The sequence below is a fragment of the Schistocerca serialis genome, chromosome 5, assembly GCF_023864345.2.
Source record: "Schistocerca serialis cubense isolate TAMUIC-IGC-003099 chromosome 5, iqSchSeri2.2, whole genome shotgun sequence".
Taxonomy (NCBI): domain Eukaryota; kingdom Metazoa; phylum Arthropoda; class Insecta; order Orthoptera; family Acrididae; genus Schistocerca; species Schistocerca serialis.
Genome location: NC_064642.1, coordinates 37,332,483 through 37,357,895, shown reverse-complemented (window position 1 = coordinate 37,357,895; position 25,413 = coordinate 37,332,483). Strand labels below are relative to the sequence as shown.

Sequence of the window (25,413 nt, the reverse complement as noted above, 5' to 3'; positions counted from 1 at the left end):
TTAAGTTTCAGTCCGCCTTGTTGGAGACACTTAAGAATGACCCTCAGTCTGTTTATATGTTCATCAGTTGTCTTTGAGAACAGTATAATGTCATCTAAGTAACAAAGACACATCGCCCACTTCAGGTGACGTAGAAGATTATCCATCATCTGTTCAAAAGTTGCTGGTGCATTACACAAACCAAACGGCATTACCTTAAACTCATACAGGCCATTGGGGGTGATGAATGCAGTTTTCTCACGATCAGCCTCATCTACTTCGATTTGCCAGTATCCCGAGTACATGTCCATGGTTGAGAAAAACTTAGCCCCCTTCAGACAATCTAGTGTATCGTCAATTCGTGGAAGAGGGTAAACATCCTTTTTAGTTATCTTATTAAGCTTCCTGTAATCAACACAAAAGCGCCAACTGCCATCCTTCTTCCTGACGAGAATCACTGGTGACGACCCTGGGCTCTGTGAAGGCTGAATGATGTCATTCTTCATCATTTTCTCTATCTCATCATGGATTATTCGACTTTCTGTTGCTGACACATGGTATGCTCTCTGGCTTATTGGTTGATGGTTGACGGTCTCCAGTGCTAATCCAGTGCTTCACTGTCAATTTGTCTAATTTGCTTTTCACCTTTGGATTGAAGTATTTGGAGAACTCTTTGAAGAATGGCAAGTAGCTTCTTCTGTTGTTCCTTAGTGAGATCTGGTGATAGTCGAGCTAGAAGATCTTGTCTCGTAGTGGTGGTGCTAATTTCGCCCACAAACTCGGCATGGGAGGTTTCTATGACTCTCAACTGTTCTGCAATTAATGGCTCTGCATTTGCTACACACATGCGTCTTGGAAGGATCTGCGGTTCTCGGGGACAGTTAATTATCCACAATTCACCGAATCCGTTCTTAAAACAGGTGACAGAGGCTGGGATGACCAAATTATTCTCCAGTGGTATGCTTCTCACATTCCACTACAAGATCAATGGGTTGATGCGTGGCCTGACACATGACAGTTATCATTCTAGTGCTGACCTCAGGAATGATCACTTCATCCAGTGCACGTAGTGTCCACACACTTGGATGCGCATCTTCCTGTCCACAGTATCTCATCTCGTCTCGTCTAGCATAATCTATAATTGCCTGAGAAGCTTTCAAAAAGTCCTATCTGAGAATGACATCATGACTACACTCTTGTAAGATGAAGAATTCTAAAGGCTGTATATGGCCACTTATACCCACACGAATGGTACATCTTCCTGTAGGTTTTACATATTTCCCATTAGCCACCTTCAGCAGAGATGTTTTGCTGTCAACGAATGCGGTTTTCTGCAACTGGCGACGGTACTTCTCTGAAGTGACAACTGAATATGAAGCTCCAAGCTCCAGATTCCACAAGAGATTGGGCTGGTCAGCCATCCATGAGGATATAGACACAGATTCCTAGCATTTTTGTAGTGATTGACGGCAGGGCATTTCTCTCTTTGGCGGCCTCACCACCAAGGAAGGTCGAACCCTTTAGTTTTCCAGCTTGCAGCAGCTAGGTGACTGGCTGTAGCTTGTAAATGGTGATGGAGACCTTGATCAGCATGTTGGGGAGCGTCCTCTCCAGCAGCTAGCTTGCTGCGATGGTAACCTACGTCATCCTGCACCCACATGTTCTTATTCACCTTCATCGTCCTGGAGTTGGCGTCGACTAAGATCGGTCTGCTGTCTTTTGGCGTGGGTGTCATCAGATATCCGCCACCTTTCGTGACAATAGCGCACTACATGTCTCAGTCGTTCACAGTGGAAACATACTGGTTGGTTATCCTGGGTCCTCCAGACATCAGTCTTCCTTGGTGCCCAAACAGGTTCCTCACGCGGCATTGTAGGAACGTAACTCCGCCTGGGTCTCGGCTTTTTCACTGTTTTAAGGGAAATGAAGGACGAGAGATTGGGTTCAATTTCTGTTCCACTTCCTCCCATATGACCTCTTGAAGCGGCTCGGTTTTTTGCTTGCTGTGCAATCTAAGTGCTTTCTGAACTTCCTCGCCCACTGTCTGACGAAGTACACTTGTGACATCAGTTGCTTCCTCCATCACGGGCATCGATACGATGTTTGGAAGCTGTTCAAACTTCTTGGGTGTAATCTTTTTTGATGCATTGTCTCGATATACTGGCACCATTTTATGAAGTTGTCTGCTGTCGAAACACCGTGAGGAGTAGGGCTTGATACATGTCCTCAGCAACACCCTTCTCATGAGATGTGCAACCTTATCTTCCTCCTTCATTCTAGGATCCACTATTTTACACAGCTCCAAGACGTCTTGAATGTAGGATGCTGTAGTTTCTCCTGGATGCTGTGCCTTGCACTTTAATTTATCTTTAGCCTTGCACTTCTGTCATTGTGTGTCACCGAAATACTTGCACAGTTCCGCCTGGAATACTTCGCAGCTTGTGAACTTCTCCTCAGTGTTCTCATACCATTGCTTGACAGTGCCCTCCAAGTAGAAAAATATGTTAGCCAAACACACGGTGTCATCCTATTTGCTAAATTTGGCTATACGCTCATATACCTTCAGCCACTTGTTTGGATCTTGGCCATCATCACCAGAGAACCCGGAAGGATGTCTCATGTGGTGGCACACAGTTGCTATCATCGTAATGTCCTCTCCTTCTTCTGCCTCCGATAGATTGCGATCTGTTGAATATGGCTCGAACTCGGGTTTATTGCTGTGTAAACGGTGGCTCTGTTGTGGCCTGATGGGAGCCACTGTGTCGTCGATAATGTGCGCTATCACAAGTTCCAATACCTGGTGCCTCCACCAGAATAATGTCACATAGAAGAAGGTATAATTAGATGAATAGCAAACACTAACTTCACTTAACGAAGATTTATTCAGCACTTGCACATACAAGAGCGTGTAGTGAACTGCCTCCGGCCAGAACACATACAGTATATACACAGCTACAGAATGTTCCAGTACAATGATTCTTGACATTTGTGGATACTTCTAGAATGTACTCGAACTGAATATAAAAATTAAATTTGTACAGTCCAGGTGAGTTTTGAACTCACGACCCTCTATGCAAGAGTTTAGTATCATAACCATTACACCATGGCGCTACTCAGCTTCTTCTGCGACAATATAACAACCAGCCTCCTTAATGGGGAAGGCACTATCTTCTGCTTAACACAGCATTTATGAGGTAAAATACGTTCACTGGTATTCATTGGAAGCTGAAAGTAGCAGGAGCAAGGTGAATTCTACTGGACAACATTATTGGATACCATGCTGAATGATCTAAAATTCCTGATAGAAAGGAAAGTTAGCTTTCAATGATGACTCTTCTTGAAAAACTTGTTATATTTGATACACACATTTCTATCTAGACAGGTGTAGCGTATTCAGTAAGGTTTAAAATAAATTTGTTAACTGCCATTGCTAAAATAAGACATATTTCACATGCTGATTGGAGAGGTTATTATAACCCTTACAAAAGTGTAACAGAAACACACAGGAAACTTGCTTGGACTCTATAGAAGAAAAGTGATGCTGTCTTCTAGGAACACTGTCTGGAAAATCTAGAGAACCAGTGCTCAAGGAAGAAAACAATTCTGCCAGCGTTGTATATGGCTCTTATCTCGTTTTTCTGAAAGCAGCAGCTCTTGATCTTCTCTGTTATTTTATCTTGCATAGGGCTCATGAGAGTAATGTAAGAGAAATTAGGGTGCGACAGACATTTTTCTCTCCAAAGATGTGATGATTGGTAGCCCCACATTAGCTCCCCCCTCCCCACTGCCATTGTGACTATTGTTATATAAAAGCTCTGTGTTTTTGAAACCATTTACGTTATCATGCAAAAAAAAGTGTTTGTAAAAATATTGAAAATCATAGGGATTGGACAGATTGGGATCTTATTATACTGAATGCTTCTGGAATTTGTTATGCAAGCAACGTCTTAATGAGAAACATTCAGATGGTAGCTGTGCTATGTGTGATCAGACTGTGTGAGAGGTGATACATCCTTCACACTCGTGCTTGATGGTTTCATCTTGGTGAGCGACTCCTGAAGCTCTACATTTTACATGTTCCACCTAATGCTTCATTTAGCTCTTGGCATAACATTTTAACAATGACATAGTCTTTATGTCTATGCAAGAAGCATTCCAGCTTATGCCTAATGTCCAGTCGAAAAACCTCTCCTCTCCCCATATTCCCCATGCATCATTAGATGACATTCTTTCTACAGATTGTAACATCTCTGAGGCCTGCATTAGGCCTAAAAATTCTAGTTACTGTGTATTGATTACCCAGGGAGTAGTAATTTGGGCATCCCTCTCCCATACCTGTTCCTTTAGTAGAAGGTTCTTCTTGCTCTTTCTAACTCTGATTACTGTTACCCTTGACTTGGAATATTTTCCTGTGTCTTTTACAACTGTTTCTAAAATCTTTTGATTATCTGAATATTTTTGACTACAGTCTCCAGAATATAGAAGCTGTTGGAGACATTTGTTTTATAGGTAACAGGTGTCCAGTGTCTGTTTAACAACTTACCTGATTTGGCAGGCTCATCTACAATCCTATCATCAGTCCTTTGTGGAACCATACTGCTGCCAACTGCAGCTCTTTAACTGTCCTGACTCTTAAGTTTGCTTCTGATACTGACGGAGCAGCTGAGTTTTAAGAGGCAGCAACACAAATTTGTAATATGATCTCAGTGAGCTTGAACTTGCTCTGACACAGTCATAGAAGAGTTGTGTATGATGCAAAAGGACACTGAATGGATTATAAAGGAGGAGAGGAGGGAGGATATGAGGGGAGAATGAGTGAAAGAGATCCTAGGGGATGGAGTGTAACGGTGTGTAGTGCAGTGGGTAGTAGTGATTGAGGCCAGGAGAACTTGTGTGATTGAAGGACTTTCCGTAAGGACAGTTGTCATTAACATAGTTATGAGAAGCAACTGTTGTTTGGGGGGGGGGGGGGGGGATCATCTAGATAGAACGGATTGTGAAGCAGCCATTTAAGTAGTTGTGCTTAGCGGCATGTTGTGCTGCTGTGTACTCAATTCTGCTCATTGGCCACAGTATGACCCTTTAGATGGACAGCTGGTTGATGAAGTTACACACATAAAAGGCCATGGTATACGACATGACTGCTTTCACAGGTGCACTACCTTTGGTAGACTAGGATATCCCTGTGACAGGACGTACTGGGAAGTGCAGCATAATGGTGGCTCAAGATGTTTTGTTAATTGGATTGGCAATGGAATGCCATTTTTGGAGTGGTGGAAAGTATTGTGGGTGTGATGTTTCTCATTTCTGGACACGATGATAAATAGTTGAAGCCCTGGCAAGGGGTGTGGTTACATTGCTCGAGGTGGGATGATATTATGTAAGGAGGACAATTTGCTCCTTTGCCTTTGCAGCTGATTCGTGGGGTTGATTGTAGAATTAGAGGCATGTTTGGGCTAAACATGGGATATCTGTTTGTGGTCTAAGTTTGTGGGCCAGTGCCTGTCTGAAGATCTTAGTAAGGCCTTCAGCATGCTAGATGGGGGCTTGTTCATTGCTGCAAATGCACTGACTGTGGGTGGCCAGACTGTATGGGAGAGACTTTTCAGTGTGGAAGGGATGGAAACTATCAAAACAGAGGTACTCTTGATGGTTAGTGGATGTGTCATGGTCAGAGGTTTTGGTGGCGCTATTGGATAGCTGTAAGTCATAAGTCAACATCCAGGAATGTTGCACAAGGGGCTGAACAAGACAAGGTGAAGTGTGTGGGAGAGAAGATGTTGAGGCTGTGAAGGAATGAGGATAGGATAGTGTGTCTTGTCCCTGGGTTCCGGACATAAAGGTGACATCAGTGAACCTGAACCAGACGAGGGGTTTGGAAGTTTGAGTGGCATGAAAGTTGCCCTACAGGCGGCCCACCAGAAGCAGATCCATCTTAGAAAGCAGTCATATACAGCTCTGCAGAAATTTTGTACAGTCTTTTATGTGGGCATGACCTGAAACCATCTCTTTGTTTGACTGGGCAACCTGTTTCTAGCACAGCTGACCATCCAGCAGTGAAACACACTTTTTTTAATGACATGCTGGACTCCATTGCCTCTTTCACAACCTGTACAGTCTGAATACTCATTCAATACTAGCCTCTCCAAACCACGTAGCTGTGAACTGTCCTTGTGGCACATTTTTGAATCTTGTTATCCTGGCCTCTGTTATGCCCTATACTACCCTCACCACGACCCTCCCCCCCCTCCCCGATCCCCCTGCAACTGCCCCCCCCCCCTTCTACTTTACTCACTCTGTACTTACTTCTTCCTCTCCAGTCTCCTTTTTCCTCTGTTTCTCCATCCTCCCAGTCCACCCAACAGCACCATGTGACTGAGCCTACCTGTGCCAAAGTAAGATCACATTCTTATCTTTTGTTTTTACTGCCTCTCCTTCTCTCTGTCAAGTTCCCATACTTCTATCCTTCATGCTACTATTCTTATCTTGCCCACTTTTACTTGACCCTACTTCTCATCCCAGTTGAACTGCAGTGCCATTACAGTGTAGGCAGCCAATACCATGTAGCCATGTAGATCGGTATATTTCTGTGCATGTATATTCTGTGCTACTTAACTTTGATGTGAGATGCCATCCAAAAGCTCAGCAACAGTTTCAGTCTTGTTTATGTGCCTGTTGACCAGTCAACACATCATTTTTCTAGTGTGTTGCTATATTTACTGCTTCCATTATTTGTATTCCATCAAGGACTTTTATTGCCATGCTTACCACAATTGTGCAAATAGAACACTGGTTGAACAACAGACAGGCATGCAGAAAAAGGATGATAAACTACTAAGACTTCGGGAAAACTATTTCCTTGCTTAAAAAAGAGGAGGAACAACCCCCCCCCCCCCCACCCGCACACACACACTCACTCTCTCTCTCTCTCTCTCTCTCTCTCTCTCTCTCTCTCTCTCTCTCTCTCTCACACACACACACACACACACACACAGAGAGAGAGAGAGAGAGAGAGAGAGAGATATGCCCATGGTTGAAGTGAAGTGCTACACTACTGATCCAAAGCTCTCTGGTTTGATCCTCAGTCATTCCTAGGATTTTTGTGTGTTATATATCACTTCTTTCACCTCTGGCAAGATTTGTTGATGGTAAACATGCTGAGTTACGCTGTAGTTTGGAGCCCATGTAAATCCTAGCAATACCAAAGCATTTTCCATAACACATACTACTGAGGCAGGATACTTAGTGCCCACCACAAAAAACTGAAAGAATAACAAAATTTTGATAATTGTTGTTAACTCTTATTAACAAAATACTTTTTTGAAAGGTGCTGGTGTGTAAATTGGGTCCTGAACCTGAAAAAATATCTTTTAGCACTAACTTACCAATGTCAATGCATTTTCTGTAATGTGTACGTGAAGAGGAGGGATAGCTTATGACCACCATATTAATTTTTTAAAAATACATATTTTGTCAATTGTTGTTGAGTTTTATTCGCAGCATACTTTTCAAAGATATATAGAAGTGTAAGAAGGGTCCTGAACTAGAAAATATTCATATAGCATTTCTTGCAAAAAGTCACATTTACTAGTAAGGATTATGTTTGGATTACGTTTTACTGAAATTTCAAAACACTCACAGAATCTAGTATAAGAAATGATTGAAAACAATAAATATTTTTTAACATTTTAAAATACAAGACAAGTTGACGTAAATCATCACCCTGTTGGTATTGCGAGGATGAACTGTAGCCCATCCCCCCTTCTTCCTCTCCTCCATCCCCCCCCCGTTCCCTCCTGTTCACTGTTTTGCTAAATTACCATGATTTTGTTTGTTTATTAAATTAACACTGAAGGAACATCAAAACTTTATGAAGCCAACATCGTAAATTGACTGAAATGATGGGTAGTGTAAGATTTTTCAGTATGTTTTATGTTTGGTTACTCATATTTGGAATAATTTTTTGTAGTTCCTTTTGAATGTACTAAAATGAGAAGGGAAATTGAATGTACTGTTTTTACGTAGCATTTTTAGACTGGCATGGGTGACAGAGTGACTACGCCTGCCCCGGCCACTGCAGGCCCTCCCACGCGACATCGGCCGTGGGAACCTGCAACTGCTGAAGCAAAGTCTGGTGTCACATCCTTGGCAGACATTTTTGATACAGCCTTCTCATCTACAGTTGACCGTCCTGTGGATAATACTGAAAATTTCTCTGCAGGTAATTTCATGTTTTATCCATCACTCTCATATAGCAATAGATTTTACACAGTGTAATATCAACATACTTTATTCTGTTCAATGTCAAAGTAGACACATGAAGCATGTAATAAATGAATTTTAACAATATTTGCGGAATACGAGATACATTTGTATACATTAACAGTGTTTATGGTAAGCACACAATTTAAAAACATAGTTTAATTTGTTGGGTTGGAAATCTATTAAAATTTCCCCAGTTAGAAAGGGAGCAGTAAGAACCAGGAAAATGAGAGGGTTAGATGTACCAATATTGAAGGTGCGACAACTTGGTCCAAACAACAGAGGAGGAGAGCGATTACATTCAGCAAAGAACTAAGATAAGAACCTTGCGATTTTCGAGGCAGGGCGGGTTTTTAGTTTGTTAATAAAAGAACTAAGACCAGTATTACCCGTTGTTCACTATTATTAAATTGTGACCATCTGATCACTAGATTTGATTATGATAAATAGTCCCAAAGCCATAAGTATAACCATACCAGCATGACTACAGAAGCTGAAGATGCGAGAAAGATCCTTTCTAAAATTCCAGAGTACAGCTGATAATTGTTAGGCCACAAACAAGATGCAAAACAAAAAAGGTGTAAAACTAACTAAAATTAAAAAAAAAAAAAAATAGTTTTGACAAGAGAATGGAGAGTATAGGAACTAGATGCTTATAAATATACACACTTGTGGTATGATGTTACAAATAGGAAGGAGGAAGGCTTTGAAGTACAAGGGTGATTTTATAAGTCTGGAAATTTCCATGAAAGACTGGAACATTGATGATGTGCCTTCATGGTTGGTAAGCTTGATTACCCCCAAGGGATGTATAAAGAATTTCAGAAATGTACAGCATACAGTTCAGTGTTGACAGCCATCTGAATTGGTCAGTGTGTCAACTGCAGTGGAAAATGGAGAAAACATTTTCATTTGGAGGGTTTGACTGCTGCACAAATCAAAACAGAATTGGATGAAATTCACGCAGTGTCTGCACCATCATTTAAGACCATTTAGTTTTGGATTAATGGATTTCAATGTGGTTGGAGAAGTACTGAAGACAAAGTGTGGCCCAGCCGTCCAGTTGTGGTCACCACAAAGGAAACAGTTGATAAAAATCATAACATGGTAACACAAGACTGTCAAATACAAATTTGTGAGATTGCTGAGGCTGTAGGCAACTCAAATCAGTGAGTGCATAACATCCTGCATAGAGAATTGTGTATGAAGAAGCTGCATGCAGGGTGGGTGCCGCAATTTGCTCACAGTTGACCACAAGCACATCTGGCAGAACATTTCAACACAATGTTTGGTGATGTTTAGTCGCAATCTGCAAGACTTTTGGTGTTTATTCATGACTGTTGCTGAAACCTAGATCCATCATTACAGACCCGAGTCAAAAGGCTGGTGGAAGTGCACCAAAGAAGGCAAATACCAATTTGTCAGCTGATAGGGTGATTCCCAAGGAATGATCCTCAAAGATTGCTTGGTAAAAGGCAGATCCATAACTGGGCCCTATTATGCTTCATTTGAAACTTGCATTGGCTGAAAAAAGACAAAAGCTGACATGCAAAAAAGTGCTCTTTCACCAGGATAATGCACCATCCCACACACATCAGCAATAAAAGTGACAAAAGTGCTTGAACTGGGCTTTGAATTGGTTCCTTATCCGCCCTATCCAGTGGATTTAGCCCCAAGTGACTTCTTCCGGTTCCCAAACTTGAAACTTTGGCTTGCTGGGAAGAAAGTTTCATCAAATGAGGAAGTGATAGTGGTAGTTTACAGAACTCATTTTTCTTATGGGATGAAAAAGCAGGAGGATCACTGGACCAAGTGTATCAGAGGGGACTATGTCAAGATATAAGGTGAGTTCTTTATGAAACAAAACACTTTTTAATGCTTTTTTACCAGACTTATCACCCCATTTTCATAAAGGGAAAGGTTAGTATTAATTAACACAAGGATAATGACTAAGACAAAATTTGGAGGGGGGGGGGGGGGGGGGGGGGAAGAGAGAGAGAATCTGAATGACTTTAAGTGGCACTATTGCTAGGCAGTTTTGAAAATAAGTGTGTTATCAAATGAATGAAAAAGTATGGTAGAGTCATTGTCTTGCTGTTTTGACATGACATAAAATTTTATTCCTCCTTTAACTTTGTTCCTTGCTGTCAATAATTGATTTGTAAGTGCCAACAATTGCACAAGATATTTCTTTCAGTACTCCTGCTGTCTGTGTAAATCCAGAGGTCTTCCATGTCAAAACAAAGAGAGAGAACAGTATAAATCTTATCATGATAGTCTCAGATCAGGTCCAAATGTTTCACTAGCAGACACTTTATTGTGTGTGGCTGAAAATGATCTTAAGTATGAAGTTGAAAATAACTGTGTGATTATGTAATGCCGTAATGATCCATCAAGATGCAGTTCTTCAGGCTTTCCTGGATATCTGTTGACATCGTGGGTGTCAAGTTTTCTGCCAGATGTCAGTGTCGTCCATGCACAATATTTCGACAATGTTACTCGCTGCTTTCATCAGATGCTACCTGAGACTGATAGTTGAGTGAAACAGGTTGAATATTTATGGCAACTACCTCTCCTCCCTGTGGATGGTTCTGGACATTCCATATGTGGTCCATTCCCACTAGAAGTGTCCTGAGATGTTCCGTCTTCGGTCCAGAGCACCATGCTGTAAGCTGGTGTTCCATTTTCGGTCTGGAGCACCTCCACAGTCAGTTCTAGGTGTTCCATCTATGGATTTTCTCATTAGAAACATCCTGAGACATTCCATCTTCGATCTGGTGTGCCTGGTCCCCGGAGCTGGTGTTCAGTTCATGGTCCAGTGTACTTGACAGGTATCTGAGGCTCTCTTCTTGGTGCAATGCACTTGGTGCTGTGTCTGGGTTTTGTTCCACATTCCCAAATTCCCAGTTCTTCTATTTCTGAGTTGCTGCCACTGACGTGTTTTTGAACTAAGGCAGTGCAGGATTCAAGACATTGCTGAGTTGGTACCCAGTGCCACAATTCATGAAGTTTCCCACTACTTCCATCTCTATTGATTCTCTTATAACACTGTCCCTATATCCAGTATCTGTGCCAGAAACCTCATTTTTCCGTAGTTCATGGATAAGTTCCAGAAAATGCTTGACGATGACTGTTTTCATTGTCTGATCCAGCTGGATGTGCCTCTTATGCTCATGGTATCTGATGCCAACTGTTCTAGTTGTTTGAGCAATGTGTGACATGTCACAGTGGTAAAGTATATTATAAGTTGCTGGTTTCTGTAAGCCCAGGTCACCTTTCACATTTCCCAGTAGCCCTCTTATTTTGATTGGTGGACAGAACACACAATTGATGTTATGCTTCTCAAGGATCCTGCTGATGCTGATCTTGGCAACAATTGATCATGCATTGACCGGGTAAGCTGCAGCCATTGCTTCATCATGCTCTTCTTCTCTCTCTCTCTCTCTCTCTCTCTCTCTGACTGTGTACCTACCTTTGCAGAAGACAGAGCGTAGATGCTCTCTTTATGATGTCAAGCTGTCTTGATCTAACAGTGTGTGCATTATGGACCAGTGTCCTCAAAACTCCAGTCCTTTACTCTGGGGGATAACAGCTGCTAGCTTTCAGGTATAAATCAGTGTGCATTGGTTTAGGACACACATTAGGGCCAAAGTGCCCAGATCTGCTTTCCTTTTGACAAGTAAATCCTGATTTGAAATTTAAAATTTTCCCAGCGAATTAAATGTTCAAAGAGATTTCAGGATTGCAGCCAGTCATCGTAGGCTTTACTCCACAACATTTTAACTGGACACTTGCCAGTCATCTTCAGCTGAGCCATTGAAGACTGAGGAAAATGTTCCCAGCTCCACCTTGTATAGCGCACTGAGAGTATTGCCAGCATGCTGAGAGTATTGCCAGTGTGCTTGGGAGTATTGCCACGCGTACTTCAGAATCACGTTGACAAGACCATACCACCTGGCGGCAGTGCCTTCTCTGGTCCAGCTGCAGAGATCAGCTATCTTCGGTATTGCAACTTGCCGCAGTCATCAGTGTGTTCTGGTGTCCTCATCTTGTGCAAATCCTGGAGATGATGGGATTCCACGCATTAGACAACTGGTAGCTGCTGTCACAGTTCATTAGATTATACCGTATTTACTCAAATCTAAGCCGCACTCGAATCTAAGCCGCACCTGAAAAATGAGACTCGAAATGAAGGAAAAAAAAATTTCCTGAATCTAAGCCGCACCTGAAATTTGAGACTCGAAATTCAAGGGGAGAGAAAAGTTTTAGGCCGCACCTCGAAATCGAAACAAAGTTGGTCCATTGTAATATGAGACACAATTTAGGTCAAATGAATGACGATACAGCTACAATAGTTTGGTTTGAGCCTTAAGCTTAGCAGTTAAGCTTTACCAGGTAGCCGTTGCTGTGCGTCAGGTGCTCCGTCCTTATTTATACGGGTACCCTTCGTTTTTCACGTGCTTCGTCTGGTTTGAATTGAGTGCTTATTTTTCTTTGATCTGATAACTGCCGTTCTCTTTGTTATAGCTGTTTACGTCACTCTAAGCTGAAAATGCATTACTGTACCGTGTCATGCATTGTTTGTCGCATTCTGATAATGTTTACGACCTGTCGCCGCTCGCGGCATGGTTTGCTTTTGTGCGTGCTACCGCCACTTACAATTAAAAAAGAGAGGAATTGTCTCAGTAGCGAAACAATAGCAAGAGACTGCTATTTGTTGTTATTTCTTTGATAATGATCAACAAGAAATAAATAATAAACTGCGTATGATATAAGATGTTCTGAACGAGAGTTTAGCGAAAATTTTTCTCCGTTTGAAATCTTCGCAGACGCCTCTTTAGTACATTACTTTCTGCACAGAAATTAGTCATCTTAGATTTAAAAATCTAGTCAACTGCCGTGCTTCATTTGTGACTGTATCACTATTAGGCATAAGAATAATACGAATTTAAACATGACATGATATGTGTATACTTCCGCGTTTGCTGTTGTCTCACTCTAGTTTCGTAGTTTATTAGGCAGACAGGATTTAAATGAGAAAGCAGCAAACACGAAAGAATACATGGAAAAGTGTTTATATTCGTATTATTCTTATGGTGAAGAGAATACTGCATGTGATTCACAATTCCTAAAAGTTCCCATTAGCAACCATCTCTTCTCACAGGTAGGAAAAAATTCAGAACATAGAATTGGCCATACTGACAAACATCGCAAACAGTCTTGCCAGTCGGATTTTCGTAGTACATTGAAAAGCAGCTACATTCGAAGATGAACAATACGGAATTTGTATTTGCTTCGTTGGATAATGTATGAAAATGCAGTGGTCGAAATTCGGGGCAGAGAAAAAAAGCTCGTCTTCCACCTTTTTTTTAAATTTATTTACTGACGCAGAGGTTTTGGCGCCAGTATTTATCTTTGTACCTGCAAAGCATGCCTGTGTAGCGCTACATATATTCGACGGCAGAAATTAGTTGTGGCGGCACCTACCAACATATTTCACAACTTCCGGTTACTTTGCACTCGATTCTAAGCTGCAGGCGGTTTTTTGGATTATAAAAACCGGAAAAAAAGTGCGGCTTAGATTCGAGTAAATACGGTATGTGGTGTGTATTTAAGTGGATTATTTTGTAATGGCTTCCCAAAATGATGTTGCTGTGGCCAAAATTAATGTTTTGTCATACTTCATTGAATGTCTGTTGGAGGTACAATGTTCCACAATTGCAGACTTGGTGGGTTGCAGAAGGTGAGTGCAACATTTATGTTCTGTGCAATGTTCTTCGACTGTGTGTGTTGTTCGTCCTATGTAGGCCATACCACACAGGCAAGGTGTTTTGTAAATTCCCAACTTCCACAAGAACAAATTATCCTTCATTGATCCCAGCAGGTCTGAAACCTTAATGGCAGCTTCAGGGTAGGGAGAGTCTCAGTGAGCTTCTGGAACATCTTAACACATGCCACTCAACTGGAGGAGGATGGTCACCTGGTGTTTCTGAATGTACTTGCAAAAAGACATTGCTGTGGCCAGAAGTAATGTTTTGTCATACTCCATTGAATGCCCATTGGAGATACAATGCTCCGCGCACACACACTGTCGGATCAAAATAGTTTGACATCAGAAACAGAGTACCTATGCTCAGTTTTCTGCAAAAATGGATACACAGTCAAGCAGATGCCCAAGGCCTTTTAACGAACTACTCTGCCACACAATAGAAAAGAAGAGCAAGATGATGCAAAGGCTGTGGCTTGTCTGCCCTGTGCAGGATCTATTTGTGCCGAGATCAGCCGGATTCACAAGAAGCATAACATCAAGTGTGTGTTCTGTCCACCTATCAAAATAAGAGGGCAATTGGGATGTGCAAAAGCTGACTTGGGCTTACAAAAACGAGGAATTTATGATACACCTTGCCAGTGTCACATTTCATACATTGGCCAAACAACTAGGACAGTGGACATCAGATGCCAAGAATGTTGGGGCACATACAGCTGGGACAGACAACTAAATTATGGAACTTAATCATTCTATGAAAGATGAGAAAATCAGGGTTCTGGCACAGACTCCAGATACAGGGATAGTGTTACAGGAGAGTCAGTAGGATAGAAGTGGTGGGAAACAACATGAATTATGACACTGGGTACCAACTCAGCATTGCCTGGGATACTGCAGTGCTTTGCTTACAGTACAATGGTGGCAGCAGCATAACTCAAACAAAAGAAAGAACTGTGACATAGACATGGGGAATGAACACCAGACAGAGCACGAAGTACACCATACCAAAAACAGAACTTCTGATCTCTGTCAGGTACACCATACTGAAAACTGAATGCCAGCTCAAGCCCAAGCACGCTGGACTGAAGACAGAACATCTTAACAACATTTCCAGTAAGAATACCTGCAGACGGAATGCCTCCAACTGACGTTGAAGGTGCACTGGACCAAAAATGGAACACTAGCTTTCGGCCAGTTGGAATCGGCCAACTCTTATGTATACCTGGGTGTAACACTTCATAGGGATATGAAGTGCAATGATCACATAGGCTCAGTTGTGTGTGTAAAGCAGGTGGTACACTTCGGTTTATTGGTAGAATACTGGGGGAGTGCAATCAGTCTACAAAGGAGATTGCTTATAGATCACGTGTACTACTGGTCCTAGAGTATTGTGTTCAAGCATCACCTTAAGTATCTGACTGCAAATAACATATTTTCCAAGTCACAGTGTGTGTTCCTTAAGGATTCTGATACAGAGAAGGCTATTTACATGTACAGTGGGAATGTACCTAATTAATTGCATAAGAGATTAGAGGCTACTGGTATTTTCTGTGACTTGTCAAAAGCCTTTGACTATGTGAATCACAGCGCACTCTTAAGTAAATTGGAATATTATGGTGTCACTGGCAGTGCTGCAAAATGGCTTGAGTCTTACCTAACAAGAAACAAAGGGTGTCATTTCAAAATGCTTGTCGTGTAAGCAGTCTGTCTTCAGCTGATTGGGAGTTAATTGCTTGTGGTGATCCTCAGGGTGGGTACATTAATGACCTCTCGTATGTTCCATTGACACATGCTAAGTTTGTTTTGTTTGTAGATGATAAGAAACATTGCAATAAATAGCAAGTCAAGTACAGATTTAGAAATTGCTGTTAATAAAATTTTCACTGATATTAATAAATGATTTAAAGCTAATTCACTGTCATTAAACTCTGAAAAGATGTATTATATGCAGTTCAGAACCTGGAAGACGTGCAGATAGAACAGATTGACATTGTTCAATTTCTGAGATTATAACTCAATAATAAATTCAGTGGGGAAGGTCATACTGTCACAGAATTGCTGGAGCACCTAAAGAAGTCTGTATTTGAAATGCAAATGATGTCAGATGTAGGAGATATAAGTATTAAAAAAAATTGCATACTTTGCTTACTGTCATTCTATTTCATCATATGGGATCATATTCTGGGGTAATGTGTCAAATGAAGCTAAAGTTTTTAGAGTGCAAAAGCATGTAATACGAGTCCTTTATGGTGTAAATTTGAAAACATCACCTAGAAACCTTTTCAAGGAACTGGGTATTCTAATCACTGCTTCTTGGTATATTTGTGCCTTAATGAAATTTGTTGCAAATAATACGTCTCCATTTCCATCCAATAGCTTAATACATAGTATCAATACTGGTAATAAGAACAATCTATATAAAGACCTAAAATTACTTACCTTGGTCCAAAAAGGGGTCCAGTATTCAGGAACACACATTTTCAATAAATTGCCAGCAACCATTAATAACTTTGTTTCAGATAAAGCACACTTTAAACAGAATTTGAGAGACTTTTTGGTAGGCAACTCCTTCTACTCTATAGATGAATGTCTTGATAGAGACTGCTAGATCAGCTTAAGTAAAAATGTCTGTTAGATTTTAGTTTTGAGAGCACTTGGTCACAACAGTCAAGATTAGGTATTTTGAGCATGTTAAATTAAAAGTGCATGATTATATTTCATTCTGACAGTGTATTAATTCTGTAAATATTAACAGTTCCCATTTACTGTAATGTATTGACTTATATCTTGCCAGTCTCCTGATAAATGATCACTGTAATGGAACTTTGATTTTACATTTTTCAATTTTATGTTTTTTGCAATTTTATGCCATAAATTCATATTTGCTATGAAAAACGCATAAGATCAATGCTAAAAATTCCCGGATTTTACTTATCTTCCTAGTAAGGTTTACCTCAGTTCCACATTCTTGCTCAATGTATCACTTGACATCATCCCATTTTCTTCCTGCTGACATTTGATGTGACTGAACAAGTTATAAGTGGTACATGAGACAGACGGTTCGCACCGCGGGTGGTGGTGGAGTTCAGGGACTATTTTTGGCCATTACAGAGAGGGGGGAAGTGTGAGGAAATACTGACATTAGCCACGATCGGCATTGCCGACACAATTTGCAACATTTAGCTTCACTGCACAGTTAAGAAGCAGCTACTGCTATGTTGCGGCAGAAATTGGAAAACAGGACAGTCCACTTGAAGTGTTCCTGACCAGGGCAATACGTGACAAAGGGGCCCAGTCATCACTTTTTCTTGTGTAACTTATAACTCAGTCTCATCTTTTTGCGTGTTTTTGCGATCTATTGTATTCAGAGAAAGGACATACCCTGCATAGAGATAAGAAAATAAATAGGTAAATGTATTTTAATGACAATTGTTTTGACGGTGAAAAACTCAGAATTACTGGACTAGAAAAATGATTTTTGTTGTTATTTGACACCTAGGAGGAGAGGGAAAAAAAGATACAAAAGATAAAGGTGCTATTTTCTGCATTCTACATACTGTCTGATGTGTTTGGAAGCATTATTTTCTCGAGCAAATAATTGTACGTGTGAAATATTTGGACAATACTTTTCCTGTTCTATCAGTTCCCAGGAGTGTGAACAGTTCGCCACACAACCTTTAACAAGAACTTTCACTATGAGTTCTGTTTTGGTCATTAATAAACTCTATTGTCACTTTTTTCCTACATTTATTTACTATATTTCCATTTTCCATAAAAAGGATAATCCCCCAAAACATTACTTTCACCATTCAGATGCCAAACTCCACAGCAGGCAGCTTTCACAACACCGGCAATTTTGGCACTGACATGTAAATGAAAATTACCAATCAAAACAGACGAGACTCAGTACAGGAATAGTTTTATTCCCAGGTGTGCTGCAATAGACGTACTTGTCTCAAGTAGTCAATTGAGACTAGAAAGTTGATTGAATAAAAGAGGCTTTTAACAAATGTAAAAAGAGTTAGCTTGCTGGACACACTAGAAGTCACTGCACTTATGATACCCTAGAGGTCATTGCCCTCACACACAAGAGTATGCTCCACTGCCATTGCCTACATAGGGAAAACACACACTCCCACATGTTAGACTCCAATGCCTTTCATCCTGCACTTCACAGTTTTCGGTTTAGATCACCATACTCATCAATTTTTGCTTTTTACTGGGTGAGTGCAAAGGATAGATCTCTCGGAAATGCTTGTCTTGACGTATAATTTGTGGTTGTAGTGTGCCAAAAAATAGCTCAATTACCGTGTACCCAGTTACCAATTTCAATTTTTGGACCAGATTTTACTTGCTGTAATACATCTGTGGTCCAATTTCAATTTTTGGACCAGATTTTACTTGCTGTAATACATCTGTGGTTTTTTAAGAGCTGATGAAATTCATTACCACTATTTCTTGTATAAACATTATATTGTAAATGTAATTTCCTTCACATATGCAAATTTTGTACAATGTATAGGAGAGGATTACAATTTTTAATCATGTATGCAAATGACATATGTTTTTGCTTGTATTTTGGGGGTTTTAACATTTTCTTCAATTCTGCATTTTCCTGTTATTTAAGTCTGGACCACACAAAAACGTAAAATAGGGGCTTCACTGTAAATGCACTATATACATGTTTTGTACCTTTTCTGATTCTACATGCTTTTCTATTTTGACACTGATGCTGAGTATGTTATAGCCCAAATCTATATCTGCAATATACTATTGTTATCCGTTTAGTCTCTTCTTCCTCATCTGTCTTAAACAGAAGACTCATCAAGAGTTCTATGACTTCATCGTTATTGTATGGTTTCCATGTTGCTATATTAATTTTACATATTTTAGCAATTTTATGAAAAGGATAGTTGCTACTCGCCATATAGCAAAGATGTTGACTCGCAGATAGACACAACAAAAAAACTGTCAGAAAGTAAGGCAAATGAGGCCTTGACAACATACACACACAGTCATGCAAATGCAACTCGCACGCCCCCCCCCCCCCCCCCCCCCCCCACACACACACACAAAACCAAAGTCTCTGGCTGCTGAGACCAGACAGCGATCAGCAGCATATGATGTGATGGAAGATGCAACTGGGTGAGGCAGGTTACCAGAACATAGTATTATTTCAGTTAGAGTTCCCACCTGCACACAGCACTACACAGCTCTCTTTTCGACTAATGCACCCACAGTCTTTTTTATTTCTTTCGTGTCTGCTAGCCCCCCCCCCCCCTCCCCCCTCCAAATCTCCTGCCTGCTGCCTCACCTCCTGACTGCCCTACCCTCTCTCCACCTCGGATCTGTATGCTCCCACAAGCAGCACTCCTACCTTCACACTCACCCTCCCCACTCCAGCCTCCTCCTTACCCCCACCACCCAGTTGCATCTTCCATCAAGCGCTGTTGCTCACAGCCAGAGACTACGCTCGTGTGTGTGAGTTGCATTTGTGTGACTGGGTGTGTATACTGCCTATTTCCGATGAAGGCCTTGTTGGCCGAGAGCTAACTTTCTGACAATCTTTCTGTTGTGCCTATCTGCAACTCAGCATCTCAGCTATATGGTGAGTAGCAACTATCCTTTTCAGAACACTGTTACATTCCACCCTGAATTTTACATTATTTTAGTTGTTTAACAGTCCTACTTTTAAACTGTGAATACAGACAGCTCTTCCATGCTGGCACTTATCTTCACACGAGGCAAACAATGCAATGTTACTGCAGAACAAAGGTTATTGAGAGGAATCTTTAATACAGAATCTCTCTAGTCCATCTCTCATCATTTTGTTGTGTTATACGTATAACCCATCTCCATGTTTTCAACTCCTATCTTTTCTCCTATCCATTGTTCATGTTTCTATACCTATTTGTTATGCCCAACTTGCATCTTCCCATTGCTCATAGGACAAACTTCAATGTGTAACCCCCCCTCACTTGTTGTTGTTGTTGTGGTCTTCAGTCCTGAGACTGGTTTGATGCAGCTCTCCATGCTACTCTATCCTGTGCAAGCTTTTTCATCTCCCAGTACCTACTGCAACCTACATCCTTCTGAATCTGCTTAGTGTATTCATCTCTTGGTCTCCCTCTACGATTTTTACCCTCCACGCTGCCCTCCAATACTAAATTGGTGATCCCTTGATGCCTCAGAACATGTCCTACCAACCGATCCCTTCGTCTGGTCAACTTGTGCCACAAACTTCTCTTCTCCCCAATCCTATTCAATACTTCCTCATTAGTTACGTGATCTACCCATCTAATCTTCAGCATTCTTCTGTAGCACCACATTTCGAAAGCTTCTATTCTCTTCTTGTCCAAACTATTTATCGTCCATGTTTCACTTCCATACATGGCTACACTCCAGACGAATACTTTCAGAAATGACTTCCTGACACTTAAATCAATACTGGATGTTAACAAATTTCTCTTCTTCAGAAACGATTTCCTTGCCATTGCCAGCCTACATTTTATATCCTCTCTACTTCGACCATCATCAGTTATTTTGCTCCCCAAATAGCAAAACTCCTTTACTACTTTAAGTGCCTCATTTCCTAATCTAATTCCCTCAGCATCACCCCCTCACTTATCGACCTTAATTACAGTGAAAAATTAAACCGCGTGCACCTAATGGAAATTTGGGAAAAGCAATCGTCACCGAAGTTAATTTGTCGGTAAAGAGGGAGGAAAGGGTTACATCTAAATGAAAGGAAAAATGCAAATGAAATTGGTGAAAATTAATTTTGAAAAGGGGTAAAGTTAATAAAGAAAGTAAATGTGTGGTCATTACGGTAACAATTAACTGGCATTAATTAGATATTTGAGATTTGGGGAAAATTACGGTCGCCAGTCCTATGAACAACTAATATAATAACTGAAAAAGAACGGTTATTCCACATATAATTAGCACTAAAAGCGTGGCAACTGAAGGTTGACACATGTCATGTGAAAACTGAATGTTTGTCAGAAGTAATAAATTTCGCTACACTCTGACTTAATTTAGTAAAAGAATTAATAAAACCAGAAAATTGGAAGTTAATTTAGTGACTGTGAACTTTGTTTCAGAAGCACTACGAAATAAAATAAAATAAGGTTAGCCTTGGGCCACCTCAACAATCATTTCAAAAGCTACTTTAATCTATGCAATTTAGAAATAAGAGATTTAACTTTGAACTTGAATTAAATGATTCTGAACAATTAACAATAATAAAATTTAGTACATACCAAGCTGAGTTGCAGTCACAGGTATGATAAAATATGGTAACAAAACTCGTACTCTTAATTTGTGCTTGTGTAATCTAAATATTGTAGCCAGCTATGAATACCTTAACTGAGCTTTGAAATTAAAGCAGTGAAATCGAATATTTCTTTAATGCTGGTGTTTGAATTTCAACGTCACTCGAGTTCATATCGGAAAAGGAAGGGACCCTGCTTGGTAATGCAATTGGGACAATGAGCAACAAAGGTTCATGCTAAGTCGCTGTATTTTGCTAATGGAACAGTTTGAAAAGCTGAGGTCTGCCATACAGTTATAAAACTTTACGTGCTCCCAGTCTTCCTTGTTGGTTGATTGAAGGTTTGCAGTTGTCGATCGGGGAGGTGGCGACAGTCACTCATTGTCGGCCGTCGCTGTTCCAGAAGCTGGATGTTGGCGGGCCTCCTTCTTGACACGGTCACCAGGCGAAACGGGCGCTTGATGTGCGCCAGTTAATGCTTCCCGTCCGTGACATAGCAAGTCGAGCGCAATTACACGCTGCCAAACCCGAAAGCGCGGCAACTCGTGGGAGCGTCACACAACACACCTGCTCCACCGCCCTACTCCAGCCAGACTCTCTCTGCCCGCACTCCGTGCAGCAGAGTTAACACTACCGAAGATCCTAAACACCTTGGTTCTCCACACGACCTGTCAATGTAATCGTTCGATAGCATAGTTTTCTCTAGGCCAGACCCAGCGGAAAAATACAAATAATATTTACAAAACAAACCAATTATACATCTACGTAAATGCATATATATATGTATAATAGAGGGAAACATTCCACATGGGAAAAATATATCTAAAAACAAAGATGATGAGACTTACCAAACAAAAGCGCTGGCAGGTCGATAGACACACAAACAAACACAAACATACACACGAAATTCGAGCTTTCGCAACAAACAGTTGCTTCATCAGGAAAGAGGGAAGGAGAGGGAAAGACGAAAGGATGTGGGTTTTAAGGGAGAGGGTAAGCAGTCATTCCAATCCCGGGAGCGGAAAGACTTACCTTAGGGGGAAAAAAGGACAGGTATACACTCGCGCGCGTGCACACACACACACACACACACACACACACACACACACACACAGACACAGACACAAGCAGACATTTGTAAAGGCAAAGAGTTTGGGCAGAGATGTCAGTCGAGGCGGAAGTAAAGAGGCAAAGATGGTGTTGAAAGACAAGTGAGGTATGAGTGGCGGCAACTTGAAATTAGCGGAGGTTGAGGCCTGGCAGATAACGAGAAGAGAGGATATACTGAAGGGCAAGTTCCCATCTCCGGAGTTCTGACAGGTTGGTGTTAGTGGGAAGTATCCAGATAACCCGGACGGTGTAACACCGTGCCAAGATGTGCTGGCCGTGCACCAAGGCATGTTTAGCTACAGGGTGATCCTCATTACCAACAAACACTGTCTGTCTGTGTCCATCCATGCGAATGGACAGTTTGTTGCTGGTCATTCCCACATAGAAAGCTTCACAGTGTAGGCAGGTCAGTTGGTAAATCACGTGGGTGCATTCACACGTGGCTCTGCCTTTGATCGTGTACACCTTCCGGGTTACAGGACTGGAGTAGGTGGTGGTAGGAGGGTGCATGGGACAGGTTTTACACCGGGGGCGGTTACAAGGGTAGGAGCCAGAGGGTAGGGAAGGTGGTTTGGGGATTTCATAGGAATGAACTAAGAGGTTACGAAGGTTAGGTGGACGGCGGAAAGACACTCTTGGTGGAGTGGGGAGGATTTCATGAAGGATGGATCTCATTTCAGGGCAGGATTTGAGGAAGTCGTATCCCTGCTGGAGAGCCACATTCAGAGTCTGATCCAGTCCCGGAAAGTATCCTGTCACAAGTGGGGCACTTTAGGGGTTCTTCTGTGGGAGGTCCTGGGTTTGAAGGGATGAGGAAGTGGCTCTGGTTATTTGCTTCTGTACCAGGTCAGGAGGGTAGTTGCGGGATGCGAAAGCTGTTTCCAGGTTGTTGGTGTAATGGTTCAGGGATTCTGGACTGGAGCAGATTTGTTTGCCACGAAGACCTAGGCTGTAGGGAAGGGACCGTTTGATGTGGAATGGGTGGCAGCTGCCATAATGGAGGTACTGTCGCTTGTTGGTGGGTTTGATGTGGACGGACGTGTGAAGCTGGCCATTGGACAGATGGAGGTCAACGTCAAGAAAAGTGGCATGGGATTTAGAGTAGGACCAGGTGAATCTGATGGAACCAAAGGAGTTGAGGTTGGAGAGGAAATTCTGGAGTTCTTCTTCACTGTGAGTCCAGAACATGAAGATGTCATCAATAAATCTGTACCAAACTTTGGGTTTGCAGGCCTGGGTAACCAAGAAGGCTTCCTCTAAGCGACCCGTGAATAGGTTGGCGTACGAGGGGGCCATCCTGGTACCCATGGCTGTTCCCTTTAATTGTTGGTATGTCTGGCCTTCAAAAGTGAAGAAATTGTGGGTCAGGTTGAAGCTGGCTAAGGTAATGAGGAAAGAGGTTTTAGGTAGGGTGGCAGGTGATCGGCGTGAAAGGAAGTGCTCCATCGCAGCGAGGCCCTGGACATGCGAAATATTTGTGTGTAATGAAGTGGCATCAATGGTTACAAGGATGGTTTCCGGGGGTAACAGACTGGGTAAGGATTACAGGCGTTCGAGAAAGTGGTTGGTGTCTTTGATGAAGGATGGGAGACTGCATGTAATGGGTTGAAGGTGTTGAAGGTGTTGATCTACGTAGGCAGAGATACATTCTGTGGGGGCTTGGTAACCAACTACAATGGGGCGACTGGGATGATTGGGTTTGTGAATTTTAGGAAGAAGGTAGAAGGTAGGGGTGAGGGGTGTTGGTGGGGTCAGGAGGTTGATGGAGTCAGGTGAAAGGTTTTGTAGGGGGCCTAAGGTTCTGAGGATTCCTTGAAGCTCTGCCTGGACATCAGGAATGGGATTACCTTGGCAAACTTTGTACGTGGTGTTGTCTGAAAGCTGACGCAGTCCCTCAGCCACATACTCCCGACGATCAAGTACCACTGTCGTGGAACCCTTGTCTGCCAGAAGAATGACGATGGAACGGTCAGCCTTCAGATCACGGATAGCTTGGGCTTCAGCAGTGGAGATGTTGGGTGTAGGATTAAGGTTTTTTATGAAGGATTGAGAGGCAAGGCTGGAAGTCAGAAATTCCTGGAAGGTTTGGAGGGGGTGATTTTGAGGAAGAGGAGGTGGGTCCCGCTGTGACGGAGGACAGAACTGTTCCAGGCAGGGTTCAATTTGGATAGTGTCTTGGGGAGTTGAATCATTAGGAGTAGGATTAGGATCATTTTTCTTCGTGGCAAAGTGATATTTCCAGCAGAGAGTACGAGTGTAGGACAGTAAATCTTTGACGAGGGCTGTTTGGTTGAATCTGGGAGTGGGGCTGAAGGTGAGGCCTCTGGATAGGACAGAGGTTTCGGATTGGGAGAGAGGTTTGGAGGAAAGGTTAACTACTGAATTAGGGTGTTGTGATTCCAGATTGTGTTGATTGGAATTTTGAGGTTTTGGAGGGAGTGGAGCTGCAAGTGGGAGATTGAGTAGATGGGAGAGACTGGGTTTGTGTGCAGTGAGAGGAGGTTGAGGTTTGCTGGAAAGGTTGTGAAGGGTGAGTGAGTTGCCTTTCCGGAGGTGGGAAACCAGGAGATTGGATAGTTTTTTGAGGTGGAGGGTGGCATGCTGTTCTAATTTGCGGTTGGCCTGTAGGAGGATGCTCTGAACAGCTGGTGTGGATGTGGGAGAGGAAAGATTAGGACTTTTATTAAGGATAGGAGTTGACGGGTGCGTTCATTGGCTGAGTTGATGTGTAGCTGAAGGATTAGGTGGGTGAGGGCAATGGATTTTTCAGCTAGGAACTGGTATAGGGACTGATGGAAAGAAGGGTTGCAGCCAGAGATGGGAACTTTAAGTGTGAGGCCTTTGGGGGTAATGCCAAATGTCAGACATGCCTGTGAAAATAAAATATGGGAGTGTAATCTGGCTAGGGCGAAGGCATGTTTGCGGAGGGAATGTAAATAAAACTTAATGGGGTCGTTGTGGGGGTGTTGTGAGGGTGACATGGTATTAGAAGGTGGAAAGTGTAACATGAGGCTGAAATGAA

The 25,413-nt window shown here is 42.0% G+C and overlaps 1 protein-coding gene across 3 annotated transcripts in view; it reads left to right on the top strand.

The window, feature by feature from the left end:
• The window catches only part of LOC126482304 (ataxin-2 homolog), a 300,551-nt gene that overhangs the window by 25,195 nt on the left and 249,943 nt on the right, over positions 1–25,413 (top strand). For all 3 annotated transcript variants that reach the window (XM_050106335.1, XM_050106333.1, XM_050106334.1), the window contains exon 2: positions 8,005–8,200. In XM_050106335.1, coding sequence (XP_049962292.1) covers positions 8,020–8,200 — 181 coding nt within the window. In that variant the 5' untranslated portion in view covers positions 8,005–8,019. The remainder of the gene's footprint in view (positions 1–8,004; positions 8,201–25,413) is intronic.